This window comes from Dipodomys spectabilis, unplaced genomic scaffold, assembly GCF_019054845.1.
Source record: "Dipodomys spectabilis isolate Male_0828 unplaced genomic scaffold, ASM1905484v1 ptg000094l, whole genome shotgun sequence".
NCBI classification, from domain to species: domain Eukaryota; kingdom Metazoa; phylum Chordata; class Mammalia; order Rodentia; family Heteromyidae; genus Dipodomys; species Dipodomys spectabilis.
The window spans coordinates 17,710,388-17,736,172 of NW_024870771.1; the positions used below are offsets into that span (position 1 = coordinate 17,710,388).

Consider the following 25,785-nt stretch of genomic DNA (forward strand, 5'->3'; position numbering starts at 1 on the left):
CAAATACAGTGACAATAGGGGATAAAACAAAGGGGGAAAATGAAAGATAAAAGAAATAACTTCACACAGTACATTAAAAACAATAACAAAGAAAAACTTCTGGTTTTCATATCTTGGAGTTCTTTTTAATTAGCATCATGTTATATGGTCATATGTACGTAGCTATTGAGCTATTGTGACCCTCTGCTAGGACTATCTGAGACATACAGTAATTAGTACAAATGAAGAAACCCATGCAGAATATGTTTCTTTGGGTCTGGCTTACTTCACTTAATATGATTTTTCCATGTCTTTCCATTTCCTTACAAATGGGATGATGTCATTCTTTCTGATGGAAGCATAGAATTCCATTGTGTATCTATGCCACATTTTCTTGATCCATTCATCTACAGAGGAGCATCTAGGTTGGTTCCATGGCTTAGCTATGATAAATAATGCTGCAATAACATGTTTGTGCATCCCTATTCTTACAAACTGAGTGTAGACCTCAGATTGTTCTCTTCTGATCTACTTTAAAGATTGTGGTTTTGCATAGTTTTAATTTCTCAAATAGTTGATTCAACTAAATAGTTTTTCCCACACACACTTCCAGTCAAACTTACTAGCAACCTGTTCAAGAGCCATTCTCAATTGCAGATAAAAAAAATATATATATATATAAAGTTTTGCCAACTTGATGCGATGGATTGAATTGCATACTCTTCCCTGAAAGTCGTATGTTGAAGTCCTGATCCCCAATGTGACTATATTTAGAGATAAGGCCCATAAGGGGGTGATAAATTTAAATGAGGTCCAGAGAGGAGCCTAATCCAGTGGGCAGAGTGAAGAAGTACTGGAAAGCTCACTCTTTCTACCATGTGAAGATGCAGCAGAAAGGCTTCTGTCTATAAGGCAGGAAGACAGCCCTTTTACGAACCAGAATCACTTGACACCTTGAACCAGAACTGTCAGAAATATCTATTGTTTAATGAGCAATGGATCCCATCAGTGGTATTTGTGACAGCAGCTCAAGTTGACTAATACACTTGCTTAGAGAGATAGTAGGACTCAGATCTGACTTCCAATTCTGTTTGTCCCTGGCATTCCAATTCTGTTTGCCCTCCATACATTGAACTAGGGGTTCAGTATAATTGTTTTAATAGTTTTATGTCAAAAGTCTACATGCTTGTCTTTTAGAAGAGTTTATTTTGCCGTGCTTACACATCTTCTTGGACTTATATCCCCTCATGTTTGATTGCTCTCCTCCTGGTGACTGCAATGGAGCCACACTGCCCTCCTGCTGCCTTGAATGTGACATGGGTGTCTCCTTCTCGAGCCTGTGTGTATTTTTCCCTCTGCCTGGATGCTCTTCCAGGCATGGTTGATCTACTGGTTTCATCTGGGTCTTTGCTCCCCTGTCCCATGCCAGATATGTCTTCCTTGCCAATTGGGTCTGTCCATGGGCACTTTCTCTTCCCCTACTCTGTTTTCTGGTACTTTACATCATCTCACAGGAGTGATAACATATTATTTAATTGCTTTCCTTTTCTCTGCCTTCCCCACTAAAACATTAGCTGTTCTTGTGCAGGAAATTTGTTCCCTGCCATATTAGCATCCTGCTCTATGCCAGGTGCACAGTTGGTGATTTAACCCATTCAAATGAGTTCATTGAGTGAATACATTAGGGGTTGTTGGGAGAGGAGACCCATATGCCTGAGTATCCTTTGCATATCCTGGTGAGGCGCATCAGCACTGCTAATTAACCCAGCCTTTCTCAGAGCCCGGTTTGTGGAAAGCCTTAATGGATGCGGTGGCTTCTTCTTCTGGGAAGTGGGAAAGTCTACTGTTGAAGTGTATTTGGTGCTCTCCTCCCAGGATGCAGCCTGCTGCTGGGTAGGATTTCAGCATGGACCTTTTTTACTATTCACAGACCTTAGGAAACATGGGGATAAGATACACAGACATGAAGCTCAGGCTATAGCTTTTGGCCATAGTAACTTTGTCTCAGTCCAAGGAATATCGTATCTTCTGCCATTATCTAGGAAACAGGAGCAAGACAGCTTGTCAGCTTGCAATGGGGCAAAAATCACAAACCCTAAACAGTATTTGACAGGCCTCCTGTTTATTGATTTTTTAAATTTTTAATTAGTAGAGTCTTTCTCTTTGGGGCTTATTTCCTTGATACATTTTCTTCCAAATTTAATAACAGTTAAAATGTATTATTCTCTTTGCCTATTTCCAAATTGTACCTCTGAGAGATTTCCTGGTTCCACTGTTCTCTTAACTCTGGCTTTGAAAAGACAAGAGGGAGAGACTGACAGCCTTGATGAAAAAATTATCATTGTAAAAAGTTCTTAATGTGTATAGAATGATATATTTTAATTGTTTTAATTTGAAAATCTCTAATGGCTAAGAGGACTGCATTTTTACGCAAAGTGCTTTGTTATCTATGTATTCCTTTGTAGCATTGTTTGTCTACTTTATTTTTTGCTGGTTCTGGGGTTTGAACTTAGGGTCTTGGTGCCATCCCTGAGCTTCTTTGCTGCAGGCTGGTGCTCTACCACTTGAGCCACAGCTCCATTGCTAGTTTTTTTGGTACTTTATTGGAAGTAAGAGTCTCAAGGACTTGGCTTCCCAGACTGGCTTTGAAATGTGATCCTTACATTTCAGCTTCCAGAGTAGCTAGGCATGAGCCACCAGTGCCCAGCCGTGTTTGTTTTCAAAGGAATCTAGGTACTGACCGATGGAAAATGCCTTAAACTAAAAGCACTCACCTATCCCTCCCCCCCCCCCCCCCTGCAACTCCCCAAGCCTTATCTTAGAATGGCTTTGCTGCAGACTTTGCTGAATCATCTCCTCCACCCCTCTCCCTTTCTGAACTACCCTGGGGCTGCAAAAGAGATAACCTGTGACTTGAGGGTGTTACCATTTGGGACAAGATGCTGTAAAAAACAAACAAACAAAAACAAACAAACAAAAATAAAACCCTTTCCTAAGCTTAAGATCCTTTCTTTGCACAAAGATTGACTTCCCCTGTTCCATACTGCCCCTATGACCCCTGACCTTTGCCCCACCTGACTTCACTTTTCCTGCTAATAAAAGAAACCTTATTGTGAGGGAATCATGCTATTTCTTTTCCAGCCAGGCTGAAGAACACCCTTTCCATGTTTAATTAAACCTGTTGGCCGGTTAGTTTGTCTTTCTGATCTTTTCTTTATTCATATTCCAGATATTCAAACTATTTCTTTAATATTTCCTTGCACTGACTTTATGGATACATACCCATTTTAACACAGTGTGATTTCACTAATCTGTTACATAATGTTTCTGTAACTTTTCTTCTTTCTTTGTATCTATTCTATTACAGTTTTTGGTGATACTTGGTGGGCTTAAACTCAGAGCCTCACACTTGTTTAGCTTGCTTGACTGGTATTCTACCACCTGAGCCATACCTCTAGCCCTATTTTTTACTGGTTATTTTGGAGATGAAGTCTCATCCTTTTTTACCCAGGCTGGCTTCAAATCTCAGTCTTCCAGATCTTAGCCTCCTGACCAGCTAGAATTAAGAGTGTGAGCCACCGGCACCCAGCTTATTCTATTACATTTTTGTTGAATAAAGTTTTCTTACATAAATAAAGATTTCTTGTCATTATCATTGACATTTAATCAGAAATCACAAGTTGCCTTTCAGTCCCCTTTTCTCACTATTAAGGTTTGTCAGAAGGTTACAAATGACCTTTATTTTTGGTTTGTTTCTCTGCAGCTGTGGTATGGGGTAAGAGGTGGTGGGCCTGCCTGTTCACCTTGCCGTTGTATATAATCCTATTATAATGCTACAAGGGCTTGACCCTTATCCGAATTGCTACAAATATGGTCTGATGCTGTCTTGATCCTGGGGAATCAAGACCAAATTTATAAGACCAAATAAATTTCTGCCATAACTGAAATGCAGCAAAATGTGCTAAAGCAAGTTAGACTCAACAAGGGATGATGACCTTGCCAGCAAAGAGTAATTACCTCCAATGAGGAGAAGCAGAGCAGCCCTCCTGGGGAAGGCAGCTTATGACCTGGGTAATTAATATGAGGATTTTTTTCCCACTAACACAGGGAAGAAGGAGGCATGCATGATGGCAAGATGAGGGGTAAACAAAGACTTGAAGTAATGAAGACTAGCAAAACCAAACCATTAGCAGAGAATGATTAGGAAGCATTCAACAGTAACTAAATGGCAGCTCTTTCCTTCCTGGCCAATGGTCATTCATCCACTTCTAGATGTTTCTATTTGAAGGAAAATTTAAGTAGAACATTTTTATCATCTTTATTCAGCAGCACCTTTAGGTTCTCTTTACTATTTCCATGTATCTCCCATGATTATCTTTTGTGCTGTTATTAAAAACTCATTGTTTGATATTGTAGTTCTTGTGTTTTTCTTCCAGATGATTTTTAATAATATTTTATCAAGTCCTTTGAGAAGCTTGTCCTCATCCCTGAATCTGCCCCAACCCTGACCCTCATTGGTGCACCTGCTCCCCCACACCCTGAAGCCAGTGGTAGACAGAAACATGTGTCTGTCTCTCCTCTAGATGACAGGTTCCCAGAGGATAAAGCCTTGGCTTTCCTGAGACTCGATCCTCCCAAGTCCCAGGGGTCTCAATAAATGAAGGAGGGGAAGAAGATAAGAAAGAGGGAGAGTGGGAGTAAGGAGAGATCTCACTGAGGGTGGAGGGCAGTTAGGGTGTGTCAAGGTACCAGGGAAGACATCTGGTCCTAAGGATGAGTAGATGTTTGCTGAACATAGCAATGTAAAGGAACAGCCTGGCACTAGTGACTCACACTGTAATGTAGCCACTTAGGAGGCTGAGATCTGAGGATCATGGTTCAAAACTAGCCTGGGAAGTTAAGTCTGTAAGACTCACCTCCAATTAACTGCCAAATAAAGCCAGAAAAGGAGCTGTGGCTCAAAAAGTAGAGTGCTAGCTTTGAGCAAATAAAGCTTAGAGACAGTACCCAGGTTCTGTGTTCAAGCCCCAGGACCAGCACCAAAACAAGCAGAGGAACAGAGAAGGGAAGACATAAAGAGTTGATTTTGTTTTGGTTTTTGCTTTTTGAACGTTTATAGCCAGAAAAGTCATCCTAGTGGGAATCAATCCCATGCAGTTAGAGCATCACCTCCTCAGAATGGACATTCATCAGTTCTCAAACTTAATCATACATCAGAGTCATCTGGAGAGCTGGCTAAATGCAGGTGGCTGAGCCCACTCCAAAATTTAGGGCTGGAGGTGGAAAGCAAAGTTTGCATTTCTAACAAGTACCCAGAGGATACTTAGCCTCTAGTTTGAGGACCACACTTAAGAGAATCACTGGTCTAATGAGGGATTCTCTATTCATTTTCTGTTTACCTCATATAAGTTACTAACCTTCACTGTATGCCAAACAATGTCCTAAGCAGTTAATACATTTACTTTTCACAGTAACCTCATGAAATAGATAGATCTTATGACAGCCTATTGACTCCATTGGACACATGAAGAAGCAAGAGCTATTAAATTTATGCTGTCAAAACAGGTAGCAGTTCTAAAGATTGTTTAACTACAAGAAGAAAATAAAATAATATTTTTAAAAATCTAGATGGGGTCTGTGGGATCCTGTGGGAATCTGTATACTCATATCTGATTCTATGTATTATAAATGGAAATTACAAAAGCACATCTCACAGATTTGATGGGTTTAATGAAGTAATTTACCAGGACCACTATAATTATGATTTACATGATTCCTACTTTCTCAACTTAAACTTTATTTTTTTGGTCAGTCATGGGACTTGAACTCTTGGCCTGGGTATTGTCCCTGAGCTCTTCAGCTCAAGGTGAGAGCACTATATCATTTAAGCCACAGGTCCATTCTGGTTTTCTGGTGGTTTATTGAAGATAAGAGTCAAACGGACTTTCCTGCCTGGGCTGGCTTTGAACTGCGATCCTCAGATTTCAGCCTCCTGAGTAGCTAGAATTACAGGCATGAGCCACCAGCTCCTGACCCTCAACTTACACATTTATTCCAGAAAAACAAGAAATTTGTCCTGGTAGTTGCTGGGATTACAGAAACAACTAAAATTTAGCACATGAGGACCAATGAATATACTTTGTTGTGTTCTCTCTTTCTCTCTCTCATCTCTTTCCCTTCCTTCCCTCCTTCCCTCCCTATCCTCTCTCTCTCTTTCCTTTCTTCCTTCCTTTCTTTCTTTCTTTCTTTCTCTCTCTCTCTTCCTTCCTTTTCTTTTTCTTTCTCTCCCTCCCTCCCTCCCTCCCTCCCTCCCTCCCTCCCTCCCCCCCTCTCTCGCTCTTTCTTTCTTTCTTTCTTGTAGTATTAAGTTTGAACTCCAGTCTGCTCACTTTTTAGGAAGGTACTCTACCACTACCTTTTTGTGCCTTAGTTATTTTTCAAATAGTCTTGTGTTTATGCTTAGGGTACTCTGGACAATGATATTCATGCATTTATTTCTCTTCGAGATGACAGACATACAAGACTGCACTCAGCTATGGGCAAAAAAGGGTCATGCAAATCTTTATTCTTATTGGCTTCGAATTACAATCCTCTTGAGTTAACTCCCCTCCTACCAGTTGAGGGTTTCTCAGGAACTGGTGGGACCCTCCCCATGGATCATATTTAACTAGTTTGAGACTTTGCTTTGAGATGAAAGCTCCTGGGAGCTCCGAATGCCTATAGAAGGTTCTGCTTAAGTTTAAACACAGTCACTCAGGGGCTACTGCAGCGTAATTCAAGGAGTTCTGGCTAGCTGGAGTAGTGGAAGACTGGGTTGGCATACATATGATTGCCGTTTTTACAGGAATGCAGAATGTAAAACGTGCTGATAGAGGCTTGCTTCCATAGAGATTTCAAATGTAAGACAGGGTTATGCATGAAGTTGTAACGGTGTAGCCTGGGCTTCACTGGAGACTGGTGTATGTTAGAGGTGTCAGAAATGTGGACCATCTGCCAAAGAAATCTATAGTAACGACTAGAGACAGCCTAAGAGAGAAGCAAATGGCAAGTCTATAGGGGTGAGGCTACTCAAACCCACTGGAGCCCTTATCATATCACCTAGTGTCTTAGGGGCCAGATATAGAGCTATAGTACTTAATGTTTGCCTAGCTAGGTTTGGGTCTTGCTTTGGTCTCATCCTTTCTTGCTATTTTCCTATCCCTTCTCTTTAGAATGGCAAGGTTTCCTTGTGTCCTTGTCTTTTTTTTTAATATATATTTTTTTATTGTAAAGATACTGTGCAGAGGTGGGGGGGGGGTCCTTGTCTTTTAAAAGTAAGCAACTTTCATTTTACTTCTTCTCTTAGCCTTTGTAGCTATGAGTTTGCATTCAGTCACAGTAGAGTGTGAAGAGTTTTGAACAGTGCCGGAATTTCAGTTCAGACTAAAAGGATTCTTGGAAATAGACTAAATGCATTTTTCATTATAAGATGGCTAGAGCCTTTGGAGACTGTGAGTGGGGAAGGCTATGGTTTAAACACGAACCAAAAAATCCCCAACAACTGCATCTATTGAACACTTGGTCTGAGGCTGGATTCACTCTTGGAAACCAAAGAGGTGAGGCCTGACTGGAGGAAATAAGTCACTGGGGGTGTCTTTGAAGGTTAAGTTTGACCCCAGTCCTTCTAGGCATCCTTACTGCTTTGTAGCAAGAAGCTTCCTCCTCCACATGCCTCGAAGTTTTGTTGTACCCTGGATTGGAGGTAAGGGAACCACGTACAACATACTAAAATCTCTGAAACTGTGAGTAAAATTAAATAATTCCTCTTCCTCCTCAGTATTCTGTCACAGTAATGAGAAAAGAAATTGATACAGCATGTCTAGAGATTTGTGTGTGTGTGTGTGTGTGTGTGTGAATGTGTGTGTTTGTGTGTATATGTATGTGTAGTGGCTTCAACTTAGGACCTGATATTATCCATAAGCTTGTTTTGCTCAAGGCTAGCCCTCTACCACTTGAGCCACAGCCCCACTTCCAGCTTTTTTAGTATTTAATTGGAGATAAGAGTCTCATGGGCTTTCCTGTCTAGGCTGGCTTCAAACCATGATCCTCAGATCTCAGCCTCCTGAGTAGCTAGGATTACAGGCGTGAGCCACTCATATCCAGACTTAGAGATATTTTTGTTGTCACATTTTGGGGATTGCTGTCAGCATCTACTGGGTAGAGGACAATGGTGTCACCAAACCTACAATGCACAGGAAAGTCTCAGGACAAAGGTCTTTCAATCTAAAATGTCCACAGTACCAAGGTAGGGAAATCCTTACCAAGGTAGAAGTTGTTAATGAATTTAGATGCTCATGTGATAGCGCAATAAAGAAGGATCACAAAGTGTTATCAATGCTGATCTAAAGAAAGTTGAATTGCCAGAAGCTCATACTTGTAATCTTAGCTACCCGGGAGGATCAGATCTGAGCATAGTGGTTAGAAGACACCCCAGGAAGAAAAGTCCATGAGACTTCTATTTCAAATTATCTACCCAAAAGCCAGAAGTTGGAGCTGTGGCTCTAGAGGCAGAGCCTTAGCTTTGAGCAAAAAAGCTCAGGGACATTGGGGCTGGGAAGGTGGCTCATTGGTAGAGCGCTTGCTTTGCATGCATGAGGCCCTGGGTTCGATTCCTCAGCACCACATAAGCAAAAAGAAAAACGCTGAAAAGTGGCTCTGTGGCTCAAGTGCTAGAGCACTGGCCTTGAGCTGAAGAGCTGAGGGACAGAGCCCAGGCCTAAGAGTTCAGGACCCATGACCGGACCCCCAAAAAATAAAAAAAAATAAAAAAAAGCTCAGGGACAGTGCTCAGTCCCTGATTTCAAGTCCCAGGACTGGCACAATAAAAGAAAAAGAAAGGAGTAGACTTACCTGGCAAAAGAATACAACAGGGGGATGTCGTAGTTTACCCTAGAAAGCGGGGGTAAGATGGTAACTGCTGGAATTACTGGGTTTGTAAGTGTACACCAGTAGGTCTGGCTAATAGAATAATGTTCAGTTCAGCTTCACTGCAAATCATAGGACATGAACAAAATGAAGACAAATTATGTGACAGAATGTAACATGAATGACCTCCAGTTCAAGTCCCAAGAGTTCTCACTTTCACCTTATGAGCACCGTTCACCTTTACTCACATATGTCTCTCAGCATTGTGTACTCCTGAGCTTGCTCTAGAAAACACTCTGCTTACAGCACCCTAGACTTTCTGTAATCTAAAGACTCTTCCAAATTCCTCCCACAATCTAGTTCCAATGGTTTCTCAACCACCTGGTCAGCAACTACCTTACTCCTAGTACTAATTTTCTGTGTTAGTTCCTCTTCTCATTGCCGTAACAAAATACTTGAGAGAACAACTGAATTTAGGAAAGATTTGGGCTCATGGTGAAAGGTTAGATTAATTAGGATGCAAGGCTATGGGCAATATCTTGGCCTGGCAAGTGAAAACCACATACAAAAGAGACAGCGTTGTGAAAGAAGTCCTACCAGGAAAGGGACCATCCTACCTCCCACCCCTCCCTATCCCCTTTTAGTTCCTCAGGCTCTAATAGCCTTTCCAAGATGGTGATAAGAGGGATATTTGCAGAAGTGTCTTGATTGGGAAATAAAAGAAACAGCCATCAAGCTATAAGACCCTACTAATAAAAACATCACCCTCCAAACACCTAAGTATAATAAAGGCATAAGCCCATAGGGCATTAATATTCAAATCATAACATACGCCAAATGCCACCTAAAAGACAAGAATATCCCTGTGAAGAACCATAAATCTGAAAGATACTAGTGGCTCACACCTATAACCCTAGCTATTCAGTAGGCTGAGATCTGAGGATCATGGTAGCTATTCAGTAGGCTGAGATCTGAGGATCATGGTTTGAAGCCAGCCCGGACAGACTCTGATCTCTGTGTGACTCTTATCTCCAATTAACCACCAAAAAGCCAGAAGTAGAGGTATAGCTCAAGTGGTTAAGTACCAGCCTTGAGGAAATATAGCAAAGGGGCAACACCCAAACCTTGAGTTCAAGCCCCATTACTGGTACACACACACACACACACACACACACACACACACACACACAGAGCCCCACACATTTAGGTAATTCAGATGCTTCCAGATGATTTTCCCCCTCTTAATTGTCCTACTAGATCACAGGAAATTTTTTTCTTACCACATTGCCTTCTTACAACCACCCAGAGAAAGACCTGTTACATCAACATGGCTCTTTGCCCTAGTTCTTCACATAAGAACTGATCTATTCTACAAGGAATCATATTGGATGCTGGCTATCCTGTCACCATATTCGTGAGGAAAAACAATCTCTTCTGTCAAACTAAAGTGCCTCTGTCTGGTACGTTGATATTTTTGATCTTGATCTTGATGGGAATCTGCTCTGTTCTCTTAACTCAATGTTGTTCCTGTGGCCCACTGACCAACTACCTTCCCTGGGGACCCTTCCTGATTGTCAGCAAAAATTCACCCCTGACCTTATCTGAAGGTGCCGGACTGTTGGCATCAGAAGGCTACCATAAACCCCAAACTGCTGGGCAGTCTACTGCAGCCACAAAGACATCCCCCAAATGCTCATGCTCGATTATATTTAAACCCTAAAACCCCATGTTCCCTGCTCCTTGTTTTTCTGACTCTCCCTGCTGTTACATGTGGAGCCTCCCTCCCTCCTCCCCCCCCCCCCCCCCCCCCCCCCCCGCAGTAATGATAATATCCTAATCTACTCCGTTGAGGTCTCTATCTACTTTTTTCCTTTCTTCTGCTTGATCTTTCCTAACATATACTTCCTGAGATCATTTGCTTTTTGACTTCAATTGTAAGTATTATCTGTCCTTTTTTTTTTTTTTTTTTGCCAGTCCTGGGGCTCGAACTCAGGGCCTGGGCACTGTCCCTGAGTTTCTTTTGCTCAAGGCTAGCACTCTACCACTTGAGCCACAGCACCACTTCCGGCTTTTTCTGTGTATGTGGCATTGAAGAATCGAACCCAGGGCTTCAGGCATGCCAGGCGAGCACTCTACCACTAAGCCACATTCCTAGCCGTATCTGTACTGTTTGTAACCAGCGTCCATGTAAGGTATATGAATCTTCTGTTGAAGGAGGCAAAAGAACAAACTGTAATTACGGGATGTGCTGCTTGTGACCAGCCAGCCATGTTGGGGAGATAAATCTTTACCAATAATAAATAAAATAAAAATAGAATAAAACTGCAGCTACCAAATGTGCTGCTTGTTAGAGAAATCTTTATCAATAGAGTTAAAAGGAATAAGATCCTCTTCTGAGTGGGAGCTTTCCACTGACCACATCAACCTCCTCCAACGATGTCTGCCAGCCACCTTGTTCCCAACCTTGCTTCCAGACAGCTGTGATGGGGAAAAAAATTGCAAGCCTTTGAAAAAAATTAATAGCCTCTTTCTCACTATGGTAACCAATTATATTTAGAATGTGAGCCTAACAAGGAAGAGGGACAGTTTGGACTGGGATCTAAATCTAGCAAACTAACCTACTAGTTTGCCTGCCCTAGCTCTCAGTAGAGTATCAGTACTATACCATTTTGCACAAAAGTACTTTTTCTTGACAAAATCTCCTATTATCTTCTATGTGTCTATTCATTTCTAACCCTGGAGAGTTGGCATACGTTTCTAACACACTGACATCTTAGCCACGCCCCTGCACACAAGGAGCATAGAAGATTTCTCCCCACCACAGAGTGTAAGCTTCAATGCCTCACTCCTCACACTGCAGCCATTTCTAGGGAGGATGACATTGAAATGTACACTCCTATTAGAGATGCAGAATCTGCCTGAGTCCTTGCCTTTGTTCAGCCTTCTCCTTACCTAGATAACCATATCCAAGCCCTCAAAGAGATACTTTGTCTGAGGTCAGTTACTCAATCTGCCACAACACATTGTCTGAACCTTTAAGTAAAAGAACATGAAGATGGGACAGCACAGCCTTCCTGCTCCCTTCCTTGTTCCATTCCACTCCCACTCACAGGTGGAAAGTTCTTGAATAACAATTCTTGTGCACACACACCTACACACATTCACACTTACCTACACAAACACCTTGAACACAAACAAAAAGGGGCTGGGAATGTGGCTCAGTGGTAGAGTGCTTTCCTATCATGCATGAAGCCCTGAATTTGTTTCCTCAGTACCACATAAACAGAAAAAAACAGAAGTGGCACTGTGGCTTAAGTTGTAGAGTGCTAGTCTTGAGCAAAAGAAGCTCAGGGACAGTGCCCAGGCCCTGAGTTCAAGCCCCAGGATGGGAAAATATAGGAAGAAAGAGAGAGAGAGAGAGAGAAAGAAAGGAGAATGAAAGAAGCCAGGGGCTGTTGGTTCACACCTATAATCCTAGCTACTCAGAAGGCTGAGATCTGAGGATCACAGTTCAAAGCCAGCCCCAGCAGGAAAGTCTGTGAGACTCTTATCTCTAATTAACCACCAGAAAACTGGAAGTGGCGCTGTGGCTCAAGTGATAGAGCGCTTGCTTTGAGCTGAAGAGCTGAGGGACAGCGCCCAGGCCCGGAGTTCAAGAACCATGATCAACAAAAAAAAAAAAAAAGGAAAAGAAAAGAAAGAAAGAAAAAAGAAAACAAACAAAAAATGTTTTAGGTATAGTATAGTCCATGTTTATTAGAATTTTCCCCAAGGAGAACAGCAGCGACAGAGCAGCATGCTACCATACATTGAGATGCTTTTTTTTTTGGAGGGGGCAGGCAGTCTTAGAGCTTGACAGGGCCTGGGTACTCTCCCTGAGCTTTTGTGTTCAAGACTAGCTTTCTGTCACAGAGCTTCACTTCCAGCTTTTTTTGGTAGTTTATTGAAGATAAGAGTCTCACAGCCTTTCCTGCCTGGGTTGGCTTTGAACCGTGATCCTCAGATCTCCACTTCCTGATTAGATAGGATTACAAGCCTGAGCCACAGGTGCCTGGCTACTTATGAGTGAAGCAGACAAGTTTCTTTCCTTAGTGTTCCAGAAAGGACTGATGCTTTATGTTGGCCTACCCAAAAGGCTCAAAGAAACCACATGTCATGAAAAGTATAAATTGGACTTTCACCTCCAGAGAAACAAAAGAGCTGCCTGTGACTTTAGAACAGCTAGCTCTCCTCACCACCCACTGCTTGTCTTTATTGAGGGTTCCAAAATCTGTGAAGACAAAAGAAAAGGAATATACATCCACCCAAAAACCTGCACATGGCTGTTTATAGCAGCTTTGCTCATGATTGCATAAGCACAAAAAATTGGAAGCAAGAAAGAAAAAATACTGTGGTGTAGTCTTAGCCAGGCACCCCATTATATCTATAGCTGGAGATAAATTGGGATTTTTAAAAATCCTCTGTACATTAACATATGCCATAGCACCATCTGCCCTTCAGCAGCTATTTTTGATTCTATTGGCTACTGAAATCTAGCAATTTAAAAGCACCCTCCTCTCCTATGTGATAAACTCTATTACTAGAATTCAACCATCCAGAAGTTTTGGCTCTGAGGAATCTCTTCTGGGCTTGACTCGGTATTGGTCTCAGCTCCCTCACTGCTGTGCTATAGATTTGCTTCAGAATATAAGTGGGTGGAAATAATTTCTCCCACTAAACATCGGGCCAACCTCCAACCCGCTATCAAAGTGATGCTAACTGATCAGATGGAGATGGGAAGAAAAAATATGTCCAAGGAAATATCTGTGCATAAATGGTGTTGGTCTTTCTTACTGTGTGGGTGTACAAGCTAATTTGTTTGCAGGAATGCAAGGAGAGACAGTGCTTTAGAGTAATTGTTCCTCTCACCACAGCTCAGCGTTTTAATTAGCAGATGAGCCTCTTCCTTTCCACTTCCTCTAATGGTTCCTTAAACATGACCTGAGGTAGTTTGTCTTTTAACCTCAGCTTGTAAATATAGGCCTTTATTTCATTTGGAGACCTCTAATGAAGGACCCTTGGCCAAAACCTGGACATTTCCAGGATCAACAATAATAAAGACCACCTACTTGCTGCTAGGACCTGGACAAACAGGCCACATAACTCACAGATCTCCATGACAGCTGGAGGCTCTGCAGTGTGCTGTTCCATGGTCCTTGTTCTCTCTGGTACCACTGGTCCTGTATCTCATCAGCAGGGGAGACAGAAGCAGGATAACTAAGGGAGAAAGAGGGAGAGAACAGTTGTGTGTCTCAGATGGCCTTTTCTGCGTTGTAAAAGTAGCTCACAGAAGGCAACTTTGCAAAGGAGGGCTGAGATGGAAGTCTGAAAGTTATCCACATTCCCTCAGGCTAATAGACATCTCACACATTGTCCGGGGGTGCTTAAGGCTTTCTCTGATAGAAAGGATCAGGAATGTAGTCCCAAGTTTTCTAAGACAAACACAAGCCCTCAAAAGACCAATAGATGCATTTTTTTTAACTCCTGAGAAGTAAAAGTGAAAATAACAGTAACAACATGACAATAACATGAAGTTCCAAGACATAATTTAGAAATGGCAAAATGCATTAACAACTGTATCATTCAGGGTAGTGTATATTAATAAAACAGAGCAAGATAAAAATGATACTTGATAAATTTCATGTACAGATTTATAGAATGGGTTTGGCACCAGTGGCACACATCTGTAATCACAGCTACTCAGAAGTGAGGATTGAGGCTCCAAGTCAGTCCAGAGAGGAAATCTTATCTTCAGTTAGCCACTAAAAACTAGAAGTGGATCTGTGGCTCAAGTGGTAGTGTGCTAGCCTTGAACAAAAAAATCTAAATGATAGTGCTCAGGCCCTGAGTTCAAACCCTATACTAGTTGTGTGCAGGTCCACACTCAGAGATTTATAGAATATATACAAAGAACTATCAAGAAATATCCTTGCAAGGTAAGTGCACATGAATATAGTCCATGTAGGCACATAGTTTGCATGTATGAGAATGGAACAAGAAGCCTGGCCCTGGTGATTCATGCCTGTAATCCTAGCTACTCAGGAAGCTGAGATCTGAGAATTGTGGTTCAAAGCCTGGGCAAGAAAGGCCCTGAAATCTTATATCCAACTAATCACCAAAAAACCAGAAGTGGAGCTGTGGATCAAGTAGTGATAGAGTGATAGCTATGAGGAAAAAAAAAAAAAAGCTAAAGTGCCCAAGCCCTAAATTCAAGCCCCAGGATCTGCATATACACAATAAAAGGAGCAAAGAATCCTGCTGAAATTGTATAAGAGAATTGGAGGAAGGAAGTGATAGAGGGTGAGACTGGGTAGAATCCATTGCATGTGTAAATGGAAATGGCTTGATAAAAATCTTCCTCTCTGTAGCTAAGAGGAAAAAAATAAAAGGAAAAGACAAAGACAGCTGGTGGCTCATAACAATAATCCTAGCTACTCAGGATCTGAATACCCATCTGAGGATTGAGTTTCAGAACCAGCCCGAGACTCTCATCTATATAAATAACAAAAAGCCAAGAGTGAAAGTGTGACTCAAGTGGTAGAGCATTACCCTTGAGTGATAAAGTCAAGCAAAAGCACAAGGCCTTACCAACACAAAACAAAAAGAAATGAAAAAGAAAGAAGGAAGGAACAAGGAAGCAAGGAAACAAGCAAGCAAGCATGCTGGGCACCAGTGGCTCATGCCTATAATCCTAGCTACTCAGGAGGCTAAGATCTGAGGATCACAGCTCAAAGCCAGCCTAGGGGTAGGAAAATCTGTGGGACTCTCATCTTCAATTAACCAGCAAAAAGCCAGAAGCAGAAATGTGGTTCAAGTGGTAGAATGCTAGTCTTGAACATAAAAGCTTAGGGACAGTGTTCAGGTCGTGAGTTCAAGCCCCAGGACCAGAACAAAAAGGAGAAGAAGAAAGAAAGGGAGGGAGGGAGGAAGGGAGGGAGGAAGGGAGGGAGGGAGGGAGGAAGGGAAGGAGGGAGGGAGGAAGGGACTCTCCAATGTGCTATGTTACTTGCTGGTGGCTGTAAAATTTTAAAGAAAAGCATTACAACATTGAGAGATTCACTGGTTTAATCTTGCTTCTGACTTCAAGGTGAAATCCTCAATGCAAGTCCCAGGATCTCTGGGGCAGAAGATACTCTGATTTCCAGAAGTCTTAGACTTTTATCCCTTCACACAAAGCTTCTCAAATGAATTCAGATTTTAGAGCTGCAGAGAAAGGCTTTCGAGGTTCCAGCTGTCTGGTGTGCTGATTGGCACTAAGTGGGAGGGAGGGAATAGTACTTTCAACTCGCATAGATCACCCCAGCTGGCTAGGCCCTATCTATGCTCAGTTGTTCTGAGCCTTCTCTTTTCTGGAATTTGCTCTCCTGTGGGTGAGAGGAGAGAACCATTACCGTGCCTTTGCCTGTGTTGCTATGATGTGCATAATTTCTAATTCCAACACATACCAGGCACATTCTTTTTTGTTTTGTTTTGTTTTTAATCAGTCATGGGGCTTGAACTCTGGGCCTGGGCACTGTCCCTCAGCTCTTCAGCTCAAGGCTAGCACTCTACCATTTGAGTCACAGCAATACTTCCATTTTTCTAGTGGTTTATTAGAGTTAAGAGTCTCAGGGACTTTCCTGCCTGGGCTGGCTTTGAACCACAATCCTCAGATCTCAGCCTCCTGAGTAGCTAGGATTATAGGCATGAACCACCAGCACCTGACCAGGCATATTCTTTTTATCTTCCCAAGTCTGAGTTTTTCTTGCCTTGGCTTTTTTTTAGAAAGTCCAGATTCTCTTTGTAGGGTTTCCACTTTTCCTTCAAGTTACTCCACATGCTTGTCTAGCAGCAATGTGGTGGCCCAAGGCTTGATGCGACAACTCTGAGTGAGTGCAAAAAGAACACAGGTGTCAGGAGGTGAATTTCTCAGAAGACACCTAGCTCAATCCTCAGATGGGTATTCAGATCCTGAGTAGCTAGGATTATTGTTATGAGCCACCAGCTGTCTTTGTCTTTTCCTTTTATTTTTTCCTCTTAGCTACAGAGAGGAAGATTTTTATCAAGCCATTTCCATTTACACATGCAATGGATTCTACCCAGTCTCACCCTCTATCACTTCCTTCCTCCAATTCTCTGGAAATGTGGCTTAGTGGTAGAGTGCTTGCCTAGTATGCATGAACCCCTGGATTCAATTCCTCAGTACAACATAAACAGAAAAATCAGGAAGTGGTGCTGTGGCTTAAGTGGTAGAGTGCTAGCCTTGCACAAAAACAGCTCAGAGGCAGTGCCCAGGCCCTGAGTTCAAGCCCCAGGGCTGGTCAAAAAAAAAAAAAAAAGGAAAGAAAAAAAAAAGAAAGAAAGAAAAAAAAGAAAGCCTGGTCTTTGGATACTCTTCCTTTGGGCAAACTTTTGCCCTGAACAATACTGTTTGAATGCTGTTGTTTCCTATTATGATTTTTTTTTTGATCTCTAAGGGATAGAGAAGACATTCCAGATTCTCTTTGTAGGGTTTCCACTTTTCCTTCAAGTTACTCCACATGCTTGTCTAGCAGCAATGTGGTGGCCCAAGGCTTGATGCGACAACTCTGAGTGAGTGCAAAAAGAACACAGGTGTCAGGAGGTGAATTTCTCAGAAGACACCTAGCTTCTCATGGGCTCCCCTGGCCTCCCCTCTGCTTGCTTCCCTCTTGAGGGGAGTGATTGATTGCCTTTCCTCATTCTATTCTTTTTCTGCATCCTGGGGAATTTGACTGGGAACACCCAAGATGAAGTGGATGCAGAAGACACAACTTGAAGCTCATCAAACAGGTTCAAAGATGGTGCCTAAAGAAGTGTCATAATTTGCCATCCGAACAACATATTCATAGAAAAGTAAAAATTGAGCAAAAGAAATCAGAGGAGGCTTCCTTGGGGAGGTAAAGAAGAGATTGTCCATGGGCAAGAAAAAGGAAGAAGGAGGAAAACGCAGGGAACCAAAGGGTCCTACGTGATGTGAGAATTAATATCCATGGTCGTGAAGCAATGTGCTTTATATGGGCAAAGCAGGGCTAGATATGTGGTTTGGATAAGCTCGGTTGTGGTTAGGTGCATGTGGAAAAACACCCACCAGTGGTAAGGGGCATGAGACCTACTGAGAAGGACAAGATGAATCTTATCTGGACATAGTTGACATTAAATAGTTGTTGGGGCGGGGTAGACAAAAATGTCATCCTTGATGCCAGCAATTGGAAAATCACTCTTGATTGTCCTTATGAATTGTGTCTTACTTTGTTACAAGGTAGAATAAAGACTTGTTTCACAACATGGGTGGCTGCAATGCAGCTGGCCTGTTGGTGACTGTGATGGGAATTGGAGACAGAAGGTAATAGTAAATGGGAACAGGGCATGGGGGAGGAGAGGGAGGAGGAGGAGGGGAAGAATATCTCATCTTCTTCAGTAAATGGTTGTGGAATAACTGGACATCCACATGTAAAAGAATGAAGTTGAATTCCTAACTCATCATAAATAAAAAATAAAATAAAATAAAAAGGATCCAAGATTGAAACTTGGAAGACGACCTACAGGAAGGCGTTTATGATCTTGGCTTTGGAAATGGTTTCTTAAGTAAGACAACCAAGAGCTGGGTGCAACTGGCTCACGCCTGTAATCCTAGCTACTCAGGAGGCTGAATTCCGAAGATCACTTTTCAAAGCCAGACCAATCAGAAAAGTCTGTGAGACTCCTCAATTAAGCATACACAAAAAAGCTGGAACTGGAGCTGTGGCTCAGGTGGTAGAGTGCTAGCCTTGAGCACAAAACTCAGAGTGCTAAGGCCCTGAGTTCAAGCCTCAGAACCTGTACCAAAAAAGTAACAAACAAAAAGTGCATAGCAAGTAGGAAAAAAATAGACAAACTGGATATGATTCAAATGAAATTTTTTTTTTTTGGGTCCGGTTGTGGGGCCAGAACTCTGGGCCTGGGCGCTGTCACTCAGCTCTTCAGCTCAAAGCTAGCACTCTACCACTTGAGCCACAGTGCCACTTCTGGCTTTTTTCTTATGTGGTGCTGAGGAATCAAACCCAGGTCCTCATGCATGCAAGGCAAGTGCTCTACCACTGAGCCACCTTCCCAGCCCCATGAAAAATTTTGTGTATCAGAATACACCAGTAAGAAAGTGAAAAGAGACAGATGCAAAACAGTAAATCCTCTTTTGCAACCCAGAACTCAATGTGTATGAGTTTTGGTACACATAAGAAGGAAAATGATTCCTAGAATAGTTGGCAACAATAGAGATTTGTAAACTCATTTAAATTGACTCTGAGAATAAAGTTGATGTAACAGCTTAAAAAAAAAAAGGAACTGAAAAGAGAAACCACACAATGGGAGAAACTATTTACAAATCATACACCTCATGATTGTAGTATCCCCAAATATATAAAATCTCCTTTCTGCCCAACAAGAACAATGAAACTTTTTTTTTTTTTTTTTTTGTCGGCCCTGGGGCTTGAACACTGGGCCTGGGCTCTGTCCCTGAGCTCTTCAGCTCAAGATGAGAAGTCTACCACTTGAGCCACAGCGCCACTTCTGGTTTTTGAGTTATTAATTGGAGATAAGAGGCTCACAGGGACTCTCCTGTCTTGAACCGCAATCCTCAGATCTCAGACTCCTGAGTAGCTAGGATTACAGGCGTGAGCCATTGGTGCCCAGCCAAAACTAAATTTTTTGAAGGGCAAAGAAATAGTTATTTCTCCAACAAAGATATATAAAAAACAAGCATACAAAAAGATGTTGAATGTTATTAGTAATTAGGGAAATGCAAATTAAACCCACAACGTGATATCACTTTACACTAACAAACATGCCTATAATATAAAAAAGTAAAAGAACAAATGTTGGCAAGGATATGGACAAACTAGTACCCTCAGATAATATACTATAATGTAAAACAGTGCAGCTACAGTGGAAAATTGTTTGGCTGGTTGTAAACAAGTGCAATAAAAAAAATCACATTCCAAAAATTTTACTTTTAGTCATATATCCAAAACATTTGAAACAGATTTCCAAACAAAATTTGTACATAAATGTGCATAAAAGCTCTATTTGGAATAACCAAAGATAGAAGCAATGCATATGACAATATAAAATGATGCCTATCGAAATGAACTCCAAGAAATGGAAACCAGAGATTTTTTTTAGCGCACTATTTATAGTTATATTTTTCTCTCCCCCTCCCCCCCCCCCCCCCATTTGGTTTATTCCCTGTTGTCACTGTTTTTGATTTCTGTACCCTTAGTCTTGTATATAAGTTTATCTGATTTGGGGAAGAGAAGGAGACTCACAGAAACGGTGGGACAAAGGGTGAACCAATGCAACAGTGGTACTCACTACACACTATGTTGCAAATGGACTTTACAACTTGTGGCAGGGAGGGGAGTCAGGGTGGGAGAATTGGAAGAAAATGAGGGAGGGGGTAACACTGTTCAAAAAGAAATATATGTATCACCTTATGTAACTGTAACGCCTCTGTATATCACCTTTACAATGACAATTGTTAAAAAGATAGAAGCAAACCCAATGTCTGTCAGCAGATGTGCAAAAACATCCAAAGAGGCAAATCTACTCAATGGCATATAACTCAGCTATGTCGTTTGTCATTTGAGCAGCTTGGATGATGGCTCAGAGATAGGGAGATGAAGGGATTTAAGGATGCTGTGTTGCTTCCCACACTGTGTTTTATGTGAACTGGAGGTGGGTGTAACTCTTCCTGATCACCCAGAGAAATGTATATATCCTTCCATTTTAGTAACCCTGGGGTTCTATAAAATGATTAGACTTTCTCAGGTTATTAGTATTTTCTTCTGGGCATCTTTAATAGTGCAATTCAGTTCACTTACTACTTGGAAAATATTGCTATGGTAACCCATTCTGACATGTAGTTACATAGAGTTGAAGAAAAAGAAGTGGACTGAAACCCTCTATATTCTCGCTGCTTATCATCAGAAGGCACTTAAAAAGAATTAAGAAAAACAAAAGTAGGTACACTGCCGTGCTTTGTCTATTTTGGATGAATAATGGAGAAAGTGTCTGATCAGCTGGAATTATCAAAGGATATTCTTTTTGTTTTTTAAATTATTTTCTGTTCCTGGGCTTGAAATCAGAGGTTGTATACTGTCTCTGAGCTTGCACTGTCCTTGAGTTTTTCTGCTCAAGGCTAGTACTCTACCACTTGAATCTCAGCTCCACTTTCAGCTTTTTTTGGTGCTTGAGAATAAGAGTCTCATGGACTTTCCTGCCTGGGCTAGCTTCAAACTGTGATCTTCAGATCTCAGCTGCCTAGGTAGCTAGGATTCTAAGTGTGAGCCAATGTAGATGGAAAGTAAGAAAGCTCTTTATCAGCTGGAATTATCAGTGGGCATTCTTAAAGCAGAGAATGTTGGATTCAAATCCTTGCCACATTGAGGTGTGAAAAATGCTACCACCAGATGTCTGATTTGTTTAAAAACATACCTTGCCTCAAGAAGTTTCAAGTTCTGTAGAATTCCAATTGAATCCAAGTTTGCACTGCTAGGAAACTCTGTCCCAAGGATGAATACAGAAGTGCTAGCATTTACAGCTTCTCTCTCCCAAGTGTTTGGCAAGGGTACCCACAATTGTGTCTCTCTCTTGTAAATAAATGACAAGAATCCCAACAAATGATTACAGGAGTCCTTTACAGACAAATTACACAAGTCCTTCAACTGGAAATGGGAGAAAGGTACTATACTAGTTTCTTATTACTGCTGTAACAAATTTCCATATGTTCAATGTATGGAACATGGAAAATTTATTATCCTACAATAGTCGGAAGTATAGACTGAGAGTCCCTGAGCTAAAATCAAGGTGTCAGCACAACTAAGCTCCTCCTGGAGGTTCTAGGGGAGAATCGGTTTCCTTATCTGCTCCAGCTTCTGTGAGCTACATTCTTTTGCTGGTTGCCCCTTTCTTCATTTTCAAGGCAGCTGTGCAATGTCTTCAAATTGCTTTGCCTCTGTTTATGTGGTCATTGTCTTCACTTACTCTGACCCTCTAGCTTCATAAGGACCCTTATGATTATGTAGGTGGCATATGGATGATTCAGGAAAATCTATCTCAAGGTTATCAATTTAATCACACCTTCATATACTCATGGTTTTCTGAAGATTAGGATGTGGTATTATTGAGAGACATTATACTGTCTCTAGAGACCTCCCAGCAGCTCTCAAATATTCCCATGCTAACCAGAAATTTGTCTTGTCACATGGCAGAGTAACATAAAACTCTCTGTACTTGGCCCGAATTTATCAACTAAAGTGTCCTGATTGCACGTTCCAGAAAATGATTACCTAATTCAAGGGAAAATTTTGAAAAGGCTCATAGACTCAAAAGGAAGGTTGACTCAGAGAAATCAGAAACTAGACAGCTTTGGAGGTTTAGACACAGGAATGATTTCAAGCAGAGCCACATGAAACAATTAAAAACAAAAGACATGATTTTCAGAGCAGGAGATAAAGGGCGCAAGGTTGGTTTAGTCTTTGTTAGGGAAAAGCTGCTTTGCAGCTGCAAGACAGTGATTATTTCCTGTTACACAAGGGAAGTGAGCTAAGGAGGCAAATGTATGCCACATATCAGACTGTGTATTTGCGAATAGGATCTTCTTTCCCTTCATCCCATCTTTGTGGCCATCATGCTCTCTTGTCATCTTTGCCCCATCCAGGCTCCACCCCAGCATCAATGGCTAAGCCTGGAGTGTAGCAGGGCTACAGTGTCTATCTGTTCCATCTTTCCATCTCCAGGTCTCTGTTTTCTACCCTGGTGCTCTCCACTATAAAGGTTAACTAGGGTGATTTCCAACACACAAAGTATCTCCTTTCTATCCACTAGAAACTAAGCTCCATTTTTTCTTTTACTTTGTTTCTTATTTTCACCATGCTTCCTGACTGCTACCTTCACCTGCCTTCCTTAAGTGGATGCTCATCTCTGCAGATAGCTAACATTCTGACATGCTTACTGAGCGGTTTACGCCCTACCACTGCAGCCATGAGCATGATGATTGTTATAATGGCAACTATGAGGCTTGGGGAAGGTCTTTGCTTGTTGGAACTCAAACAGGCAGACTTGAACCCAGTGTTTTAATTTTTTATTTGTTCCTGTCTGGGACTTGAACTCAGGGCTTGGGAATTGTCCCTGAGCTTTTGTGCTCAAGGCCAGTGCTCTACCACTTGAGGAACAGCTCCACTTGAGCTTTTTGTTTGGGTTGGCTTTGAACTGTGATCTTCAATTCTCAGCCTCTTGAGTAGCGAGGATTACAGGTGTGAGCCATTGGTGCCCAGCATGAATCTAGTTTTCAAATTGTCCACCAAACTACTTACTCTTGGATTCACTCATGCTAAACTTAGCCTGGCCATCCTGTCACTCTTCCTCCCTCCTCCCTACCCTCCCTCCCTTTCTCATGAAATTTTGCTGTTACAGCATCCATCCTTCAGGACTGAACTTTCCCAAAACTGTTCTTGAGAGCTCAGTCCTTAGAGATGGTTATTCTCCCTGGATTTGCCTCAGATGCCTCCTCCACAGTGAGCTTGTAGGATGGAGCAAGAATCATCCCTATATCCCAGGCTCAATTACGAGGACTGACTTGAGACATTTCTACCAGAGTAGTAAGGAGAAGCCTAGCCTTGTGGTTTTTGGTCTGCATTGCTAGCACTGAATTTGGACTCAGGTTTTTAAGCCCTTGCTGCTCAAATGCTAGGACACATTCTTTTGCAGGAAAAAGAGAAGATAAAAGCCATCTCAGTTGGCCTAGGAGTTAGGAGTGGAAAGTATCCTGGCTTATGGGTGGAGCAGAAAAGCCCTTGAATCCAGACCATGCCACTTACTAGCTATCATGGATGCTTCTGATTTCTTCCTCATCCTGGTAATCTGGATGGGTGCTTTGGAGGCTCAGAGGAGTGATACTACAAAAGGGCTTAAATCTGAGCCTGCCTAGGCCAGGGCCAGCCTCACTTCTCAACATCCTCTCAAGTGGGGAATTAGGTAAATTTATATCCTCTATCTGTCCTTTTTATTCCCTGTAAGCACAAGAAAAACCAGCCTTACAGCTCTGCTCTCTGTTCACAGGAACACAAATACACACACCCGGCCCCTGAAGCTGCTGGGCTCAGGCAGATCTCAAAGGCCTCCTGCTGGGGACTCCTTTGAGCAGTTTGACACTTGAGTGAGCAGGAAGTTCTAACAGTCATGTTCCTAGTTCCCTTATTATCTTTGGTGGTACTGGAGAATGAACATGGGACCTCACACTTGCCAGGTTTATCTCCAGCCCCTTGCTTCCTCCCCCCCCCCCCACCCCGGTTTTGGTAGAATTATCACTAACTTGCTTCTAAGTGCTAACTGCATATAATCCTTGTGCATACCATTCCTCTTTCTACTGGTGAAGAAACAGGTAGAGAAAGGAAGCAGCTCGCTCAAAGCCTCAGTGTACTTACTACCAGCTCCAAGAACTGCTGGTTTGGGAGGTCAGACAGCCCTCAGCCCTGCCCTGTGTAGCCCCAGACATGGCCCTTGAGGCTGAGTAATACCAAAGGCACATTTTCTTCCTTAAACTTCCAGCTTTTAGTAACTTTCTAAGAAGCAGGGAGCTTGCCTTACTTTTTTTCCTCCTCCTGGGGCATCTTTGCTTTGCTGGAATCCAATCACTTTCCTTGAGCTCCTTTTAGGAGCAAAAAGGCTATGGGCAGAGGGCAGGAATACAAGCAATATGGCTATTTTATATAAAGAAGAGGCAGGGAAAAGAAAACATTACTATGAGAAAAAGGACACTGAATGGCTGGAAATGAATTGCAAACACGTTAAATGGCTACATAAAATCAGCTTGTAAAACGGGCAGAAGTGAAGGTGAATGAAGGGCAGAGCCATAGGGTCTGGTGTGGCCTGGATGTCACAGTGAAACCACCTCATCAGAATCTCAAGTACACTCTTTTCTCACAGAATTCTCAATGTCAATAACTGAGACTCAAACATGTCAAGGACATGTGGCCAGGGCAAGTAAGGCTCATCTTGTTTACTGACATCACTTAATGGAGCGCCACTGAGTGATCCCCAGGCTTGGCTCAGGGAGGTGCAAAGGCTCTTTGTGGCTGTTTCTTCCCATGTAAGGCATTCAAACAAAAACATAGCTGTTTCCTTGCAGTTTTGCAAAGTCAGGGCACCTTGTCTCTTGAGGGCTACATCTTGTAAATGACTACACTAATAACATCTCCTTGCTGAACACATTCACTTAGCAAGATCAAAGCAGGAAGTTTAGTCAAGGCTGTACACCAGAATCACTGGGAGGTTCCTCTCACTACCAGAGGCCTACCATCTCTTAAAGATGGGACAAGCAAACCAGGGTCCACTGGAACCAGATATTTTAATTGTTTGACAACCTCCTCTAGACTAAAACAGTCTAAAAAGGATGATACTTAGGGTACCCAATGGTAGATCACCTAGGGGTAGTGGGAAACTTGCTCACAGTGGGTATTCTCAAGGATAGTTGCTGGCACCCAATTTTTTTTTTTTTTTAATAGAGGCTCTGGGAATTTTATGTGGTTGGCCTCAAACCACCATCTTCCAGATCTCAGCCTCTGGAGTAGCTAGGATTATAGCTATTAGCCATTGATGTCGACCTAAGGGAGGTTTTTAAATTGCTGATGAACTGGGATTACTGTCTAATTAGTCTTGAAAAGGATACCACTGGAAGATACCCTGGGGAGATTTACAAATTGGAGCACTTTGCAAAATCTGGGTCTGTTGTTCAAATTTCAAAAATTCTGTCTGGGGCTGGGAAGGTGGCTCAGTGGTAGAGCGCTTGCCTTGCATACCTGAGGCCCTGGGTTTGATTCCTCAGCACCA

The 25,785-nt window shown here is 42.1% G+C and overlaps 1 protein-coding gene and 1 pseudogene across 1 annotated transcript in view; one reads left to right on the forward strand and one right to left on the reverse strand.

Moving 5' to 3' along the window:
* Positions 1–14,073, reverse strand: part of LOC122112367 (5-hydroxytryptamine receptor 5B-like) — a 32,498-nt gene extending 18,425 nt beyond the window's left edge. The window contains exons 1-4 of the mRNA XM_042685136.1: positions 13,992–14,073; positions 13,119–13,153; positions 11,216–11,361; positions 8,869–8,976 (exon numbers count right to left, since the gene is read on the reverse strand). Coding sequence (XP_042541070.1) covers positions 8,869–8,976; positions 11,216–11,361; positions 13,119–13,153; positions 13,992–14,073 — 371 coding nt within the window. The remainder of the gene's footprint in view (positions 1–8,868; positions 8,977–11,215; positions 11,362–13,118; positions 13,154–13,991) is intronic.
* A 4,959-nt stretch (positions 14,074–19,032) lies between these two features.
* Positions 19,033–19,147, forward strand: LOC122112495 (annotated as a pseudogene).
* The last annotated feature ends 6,638 nt before the right edge of the window (positions 19,148–25,785 follow it).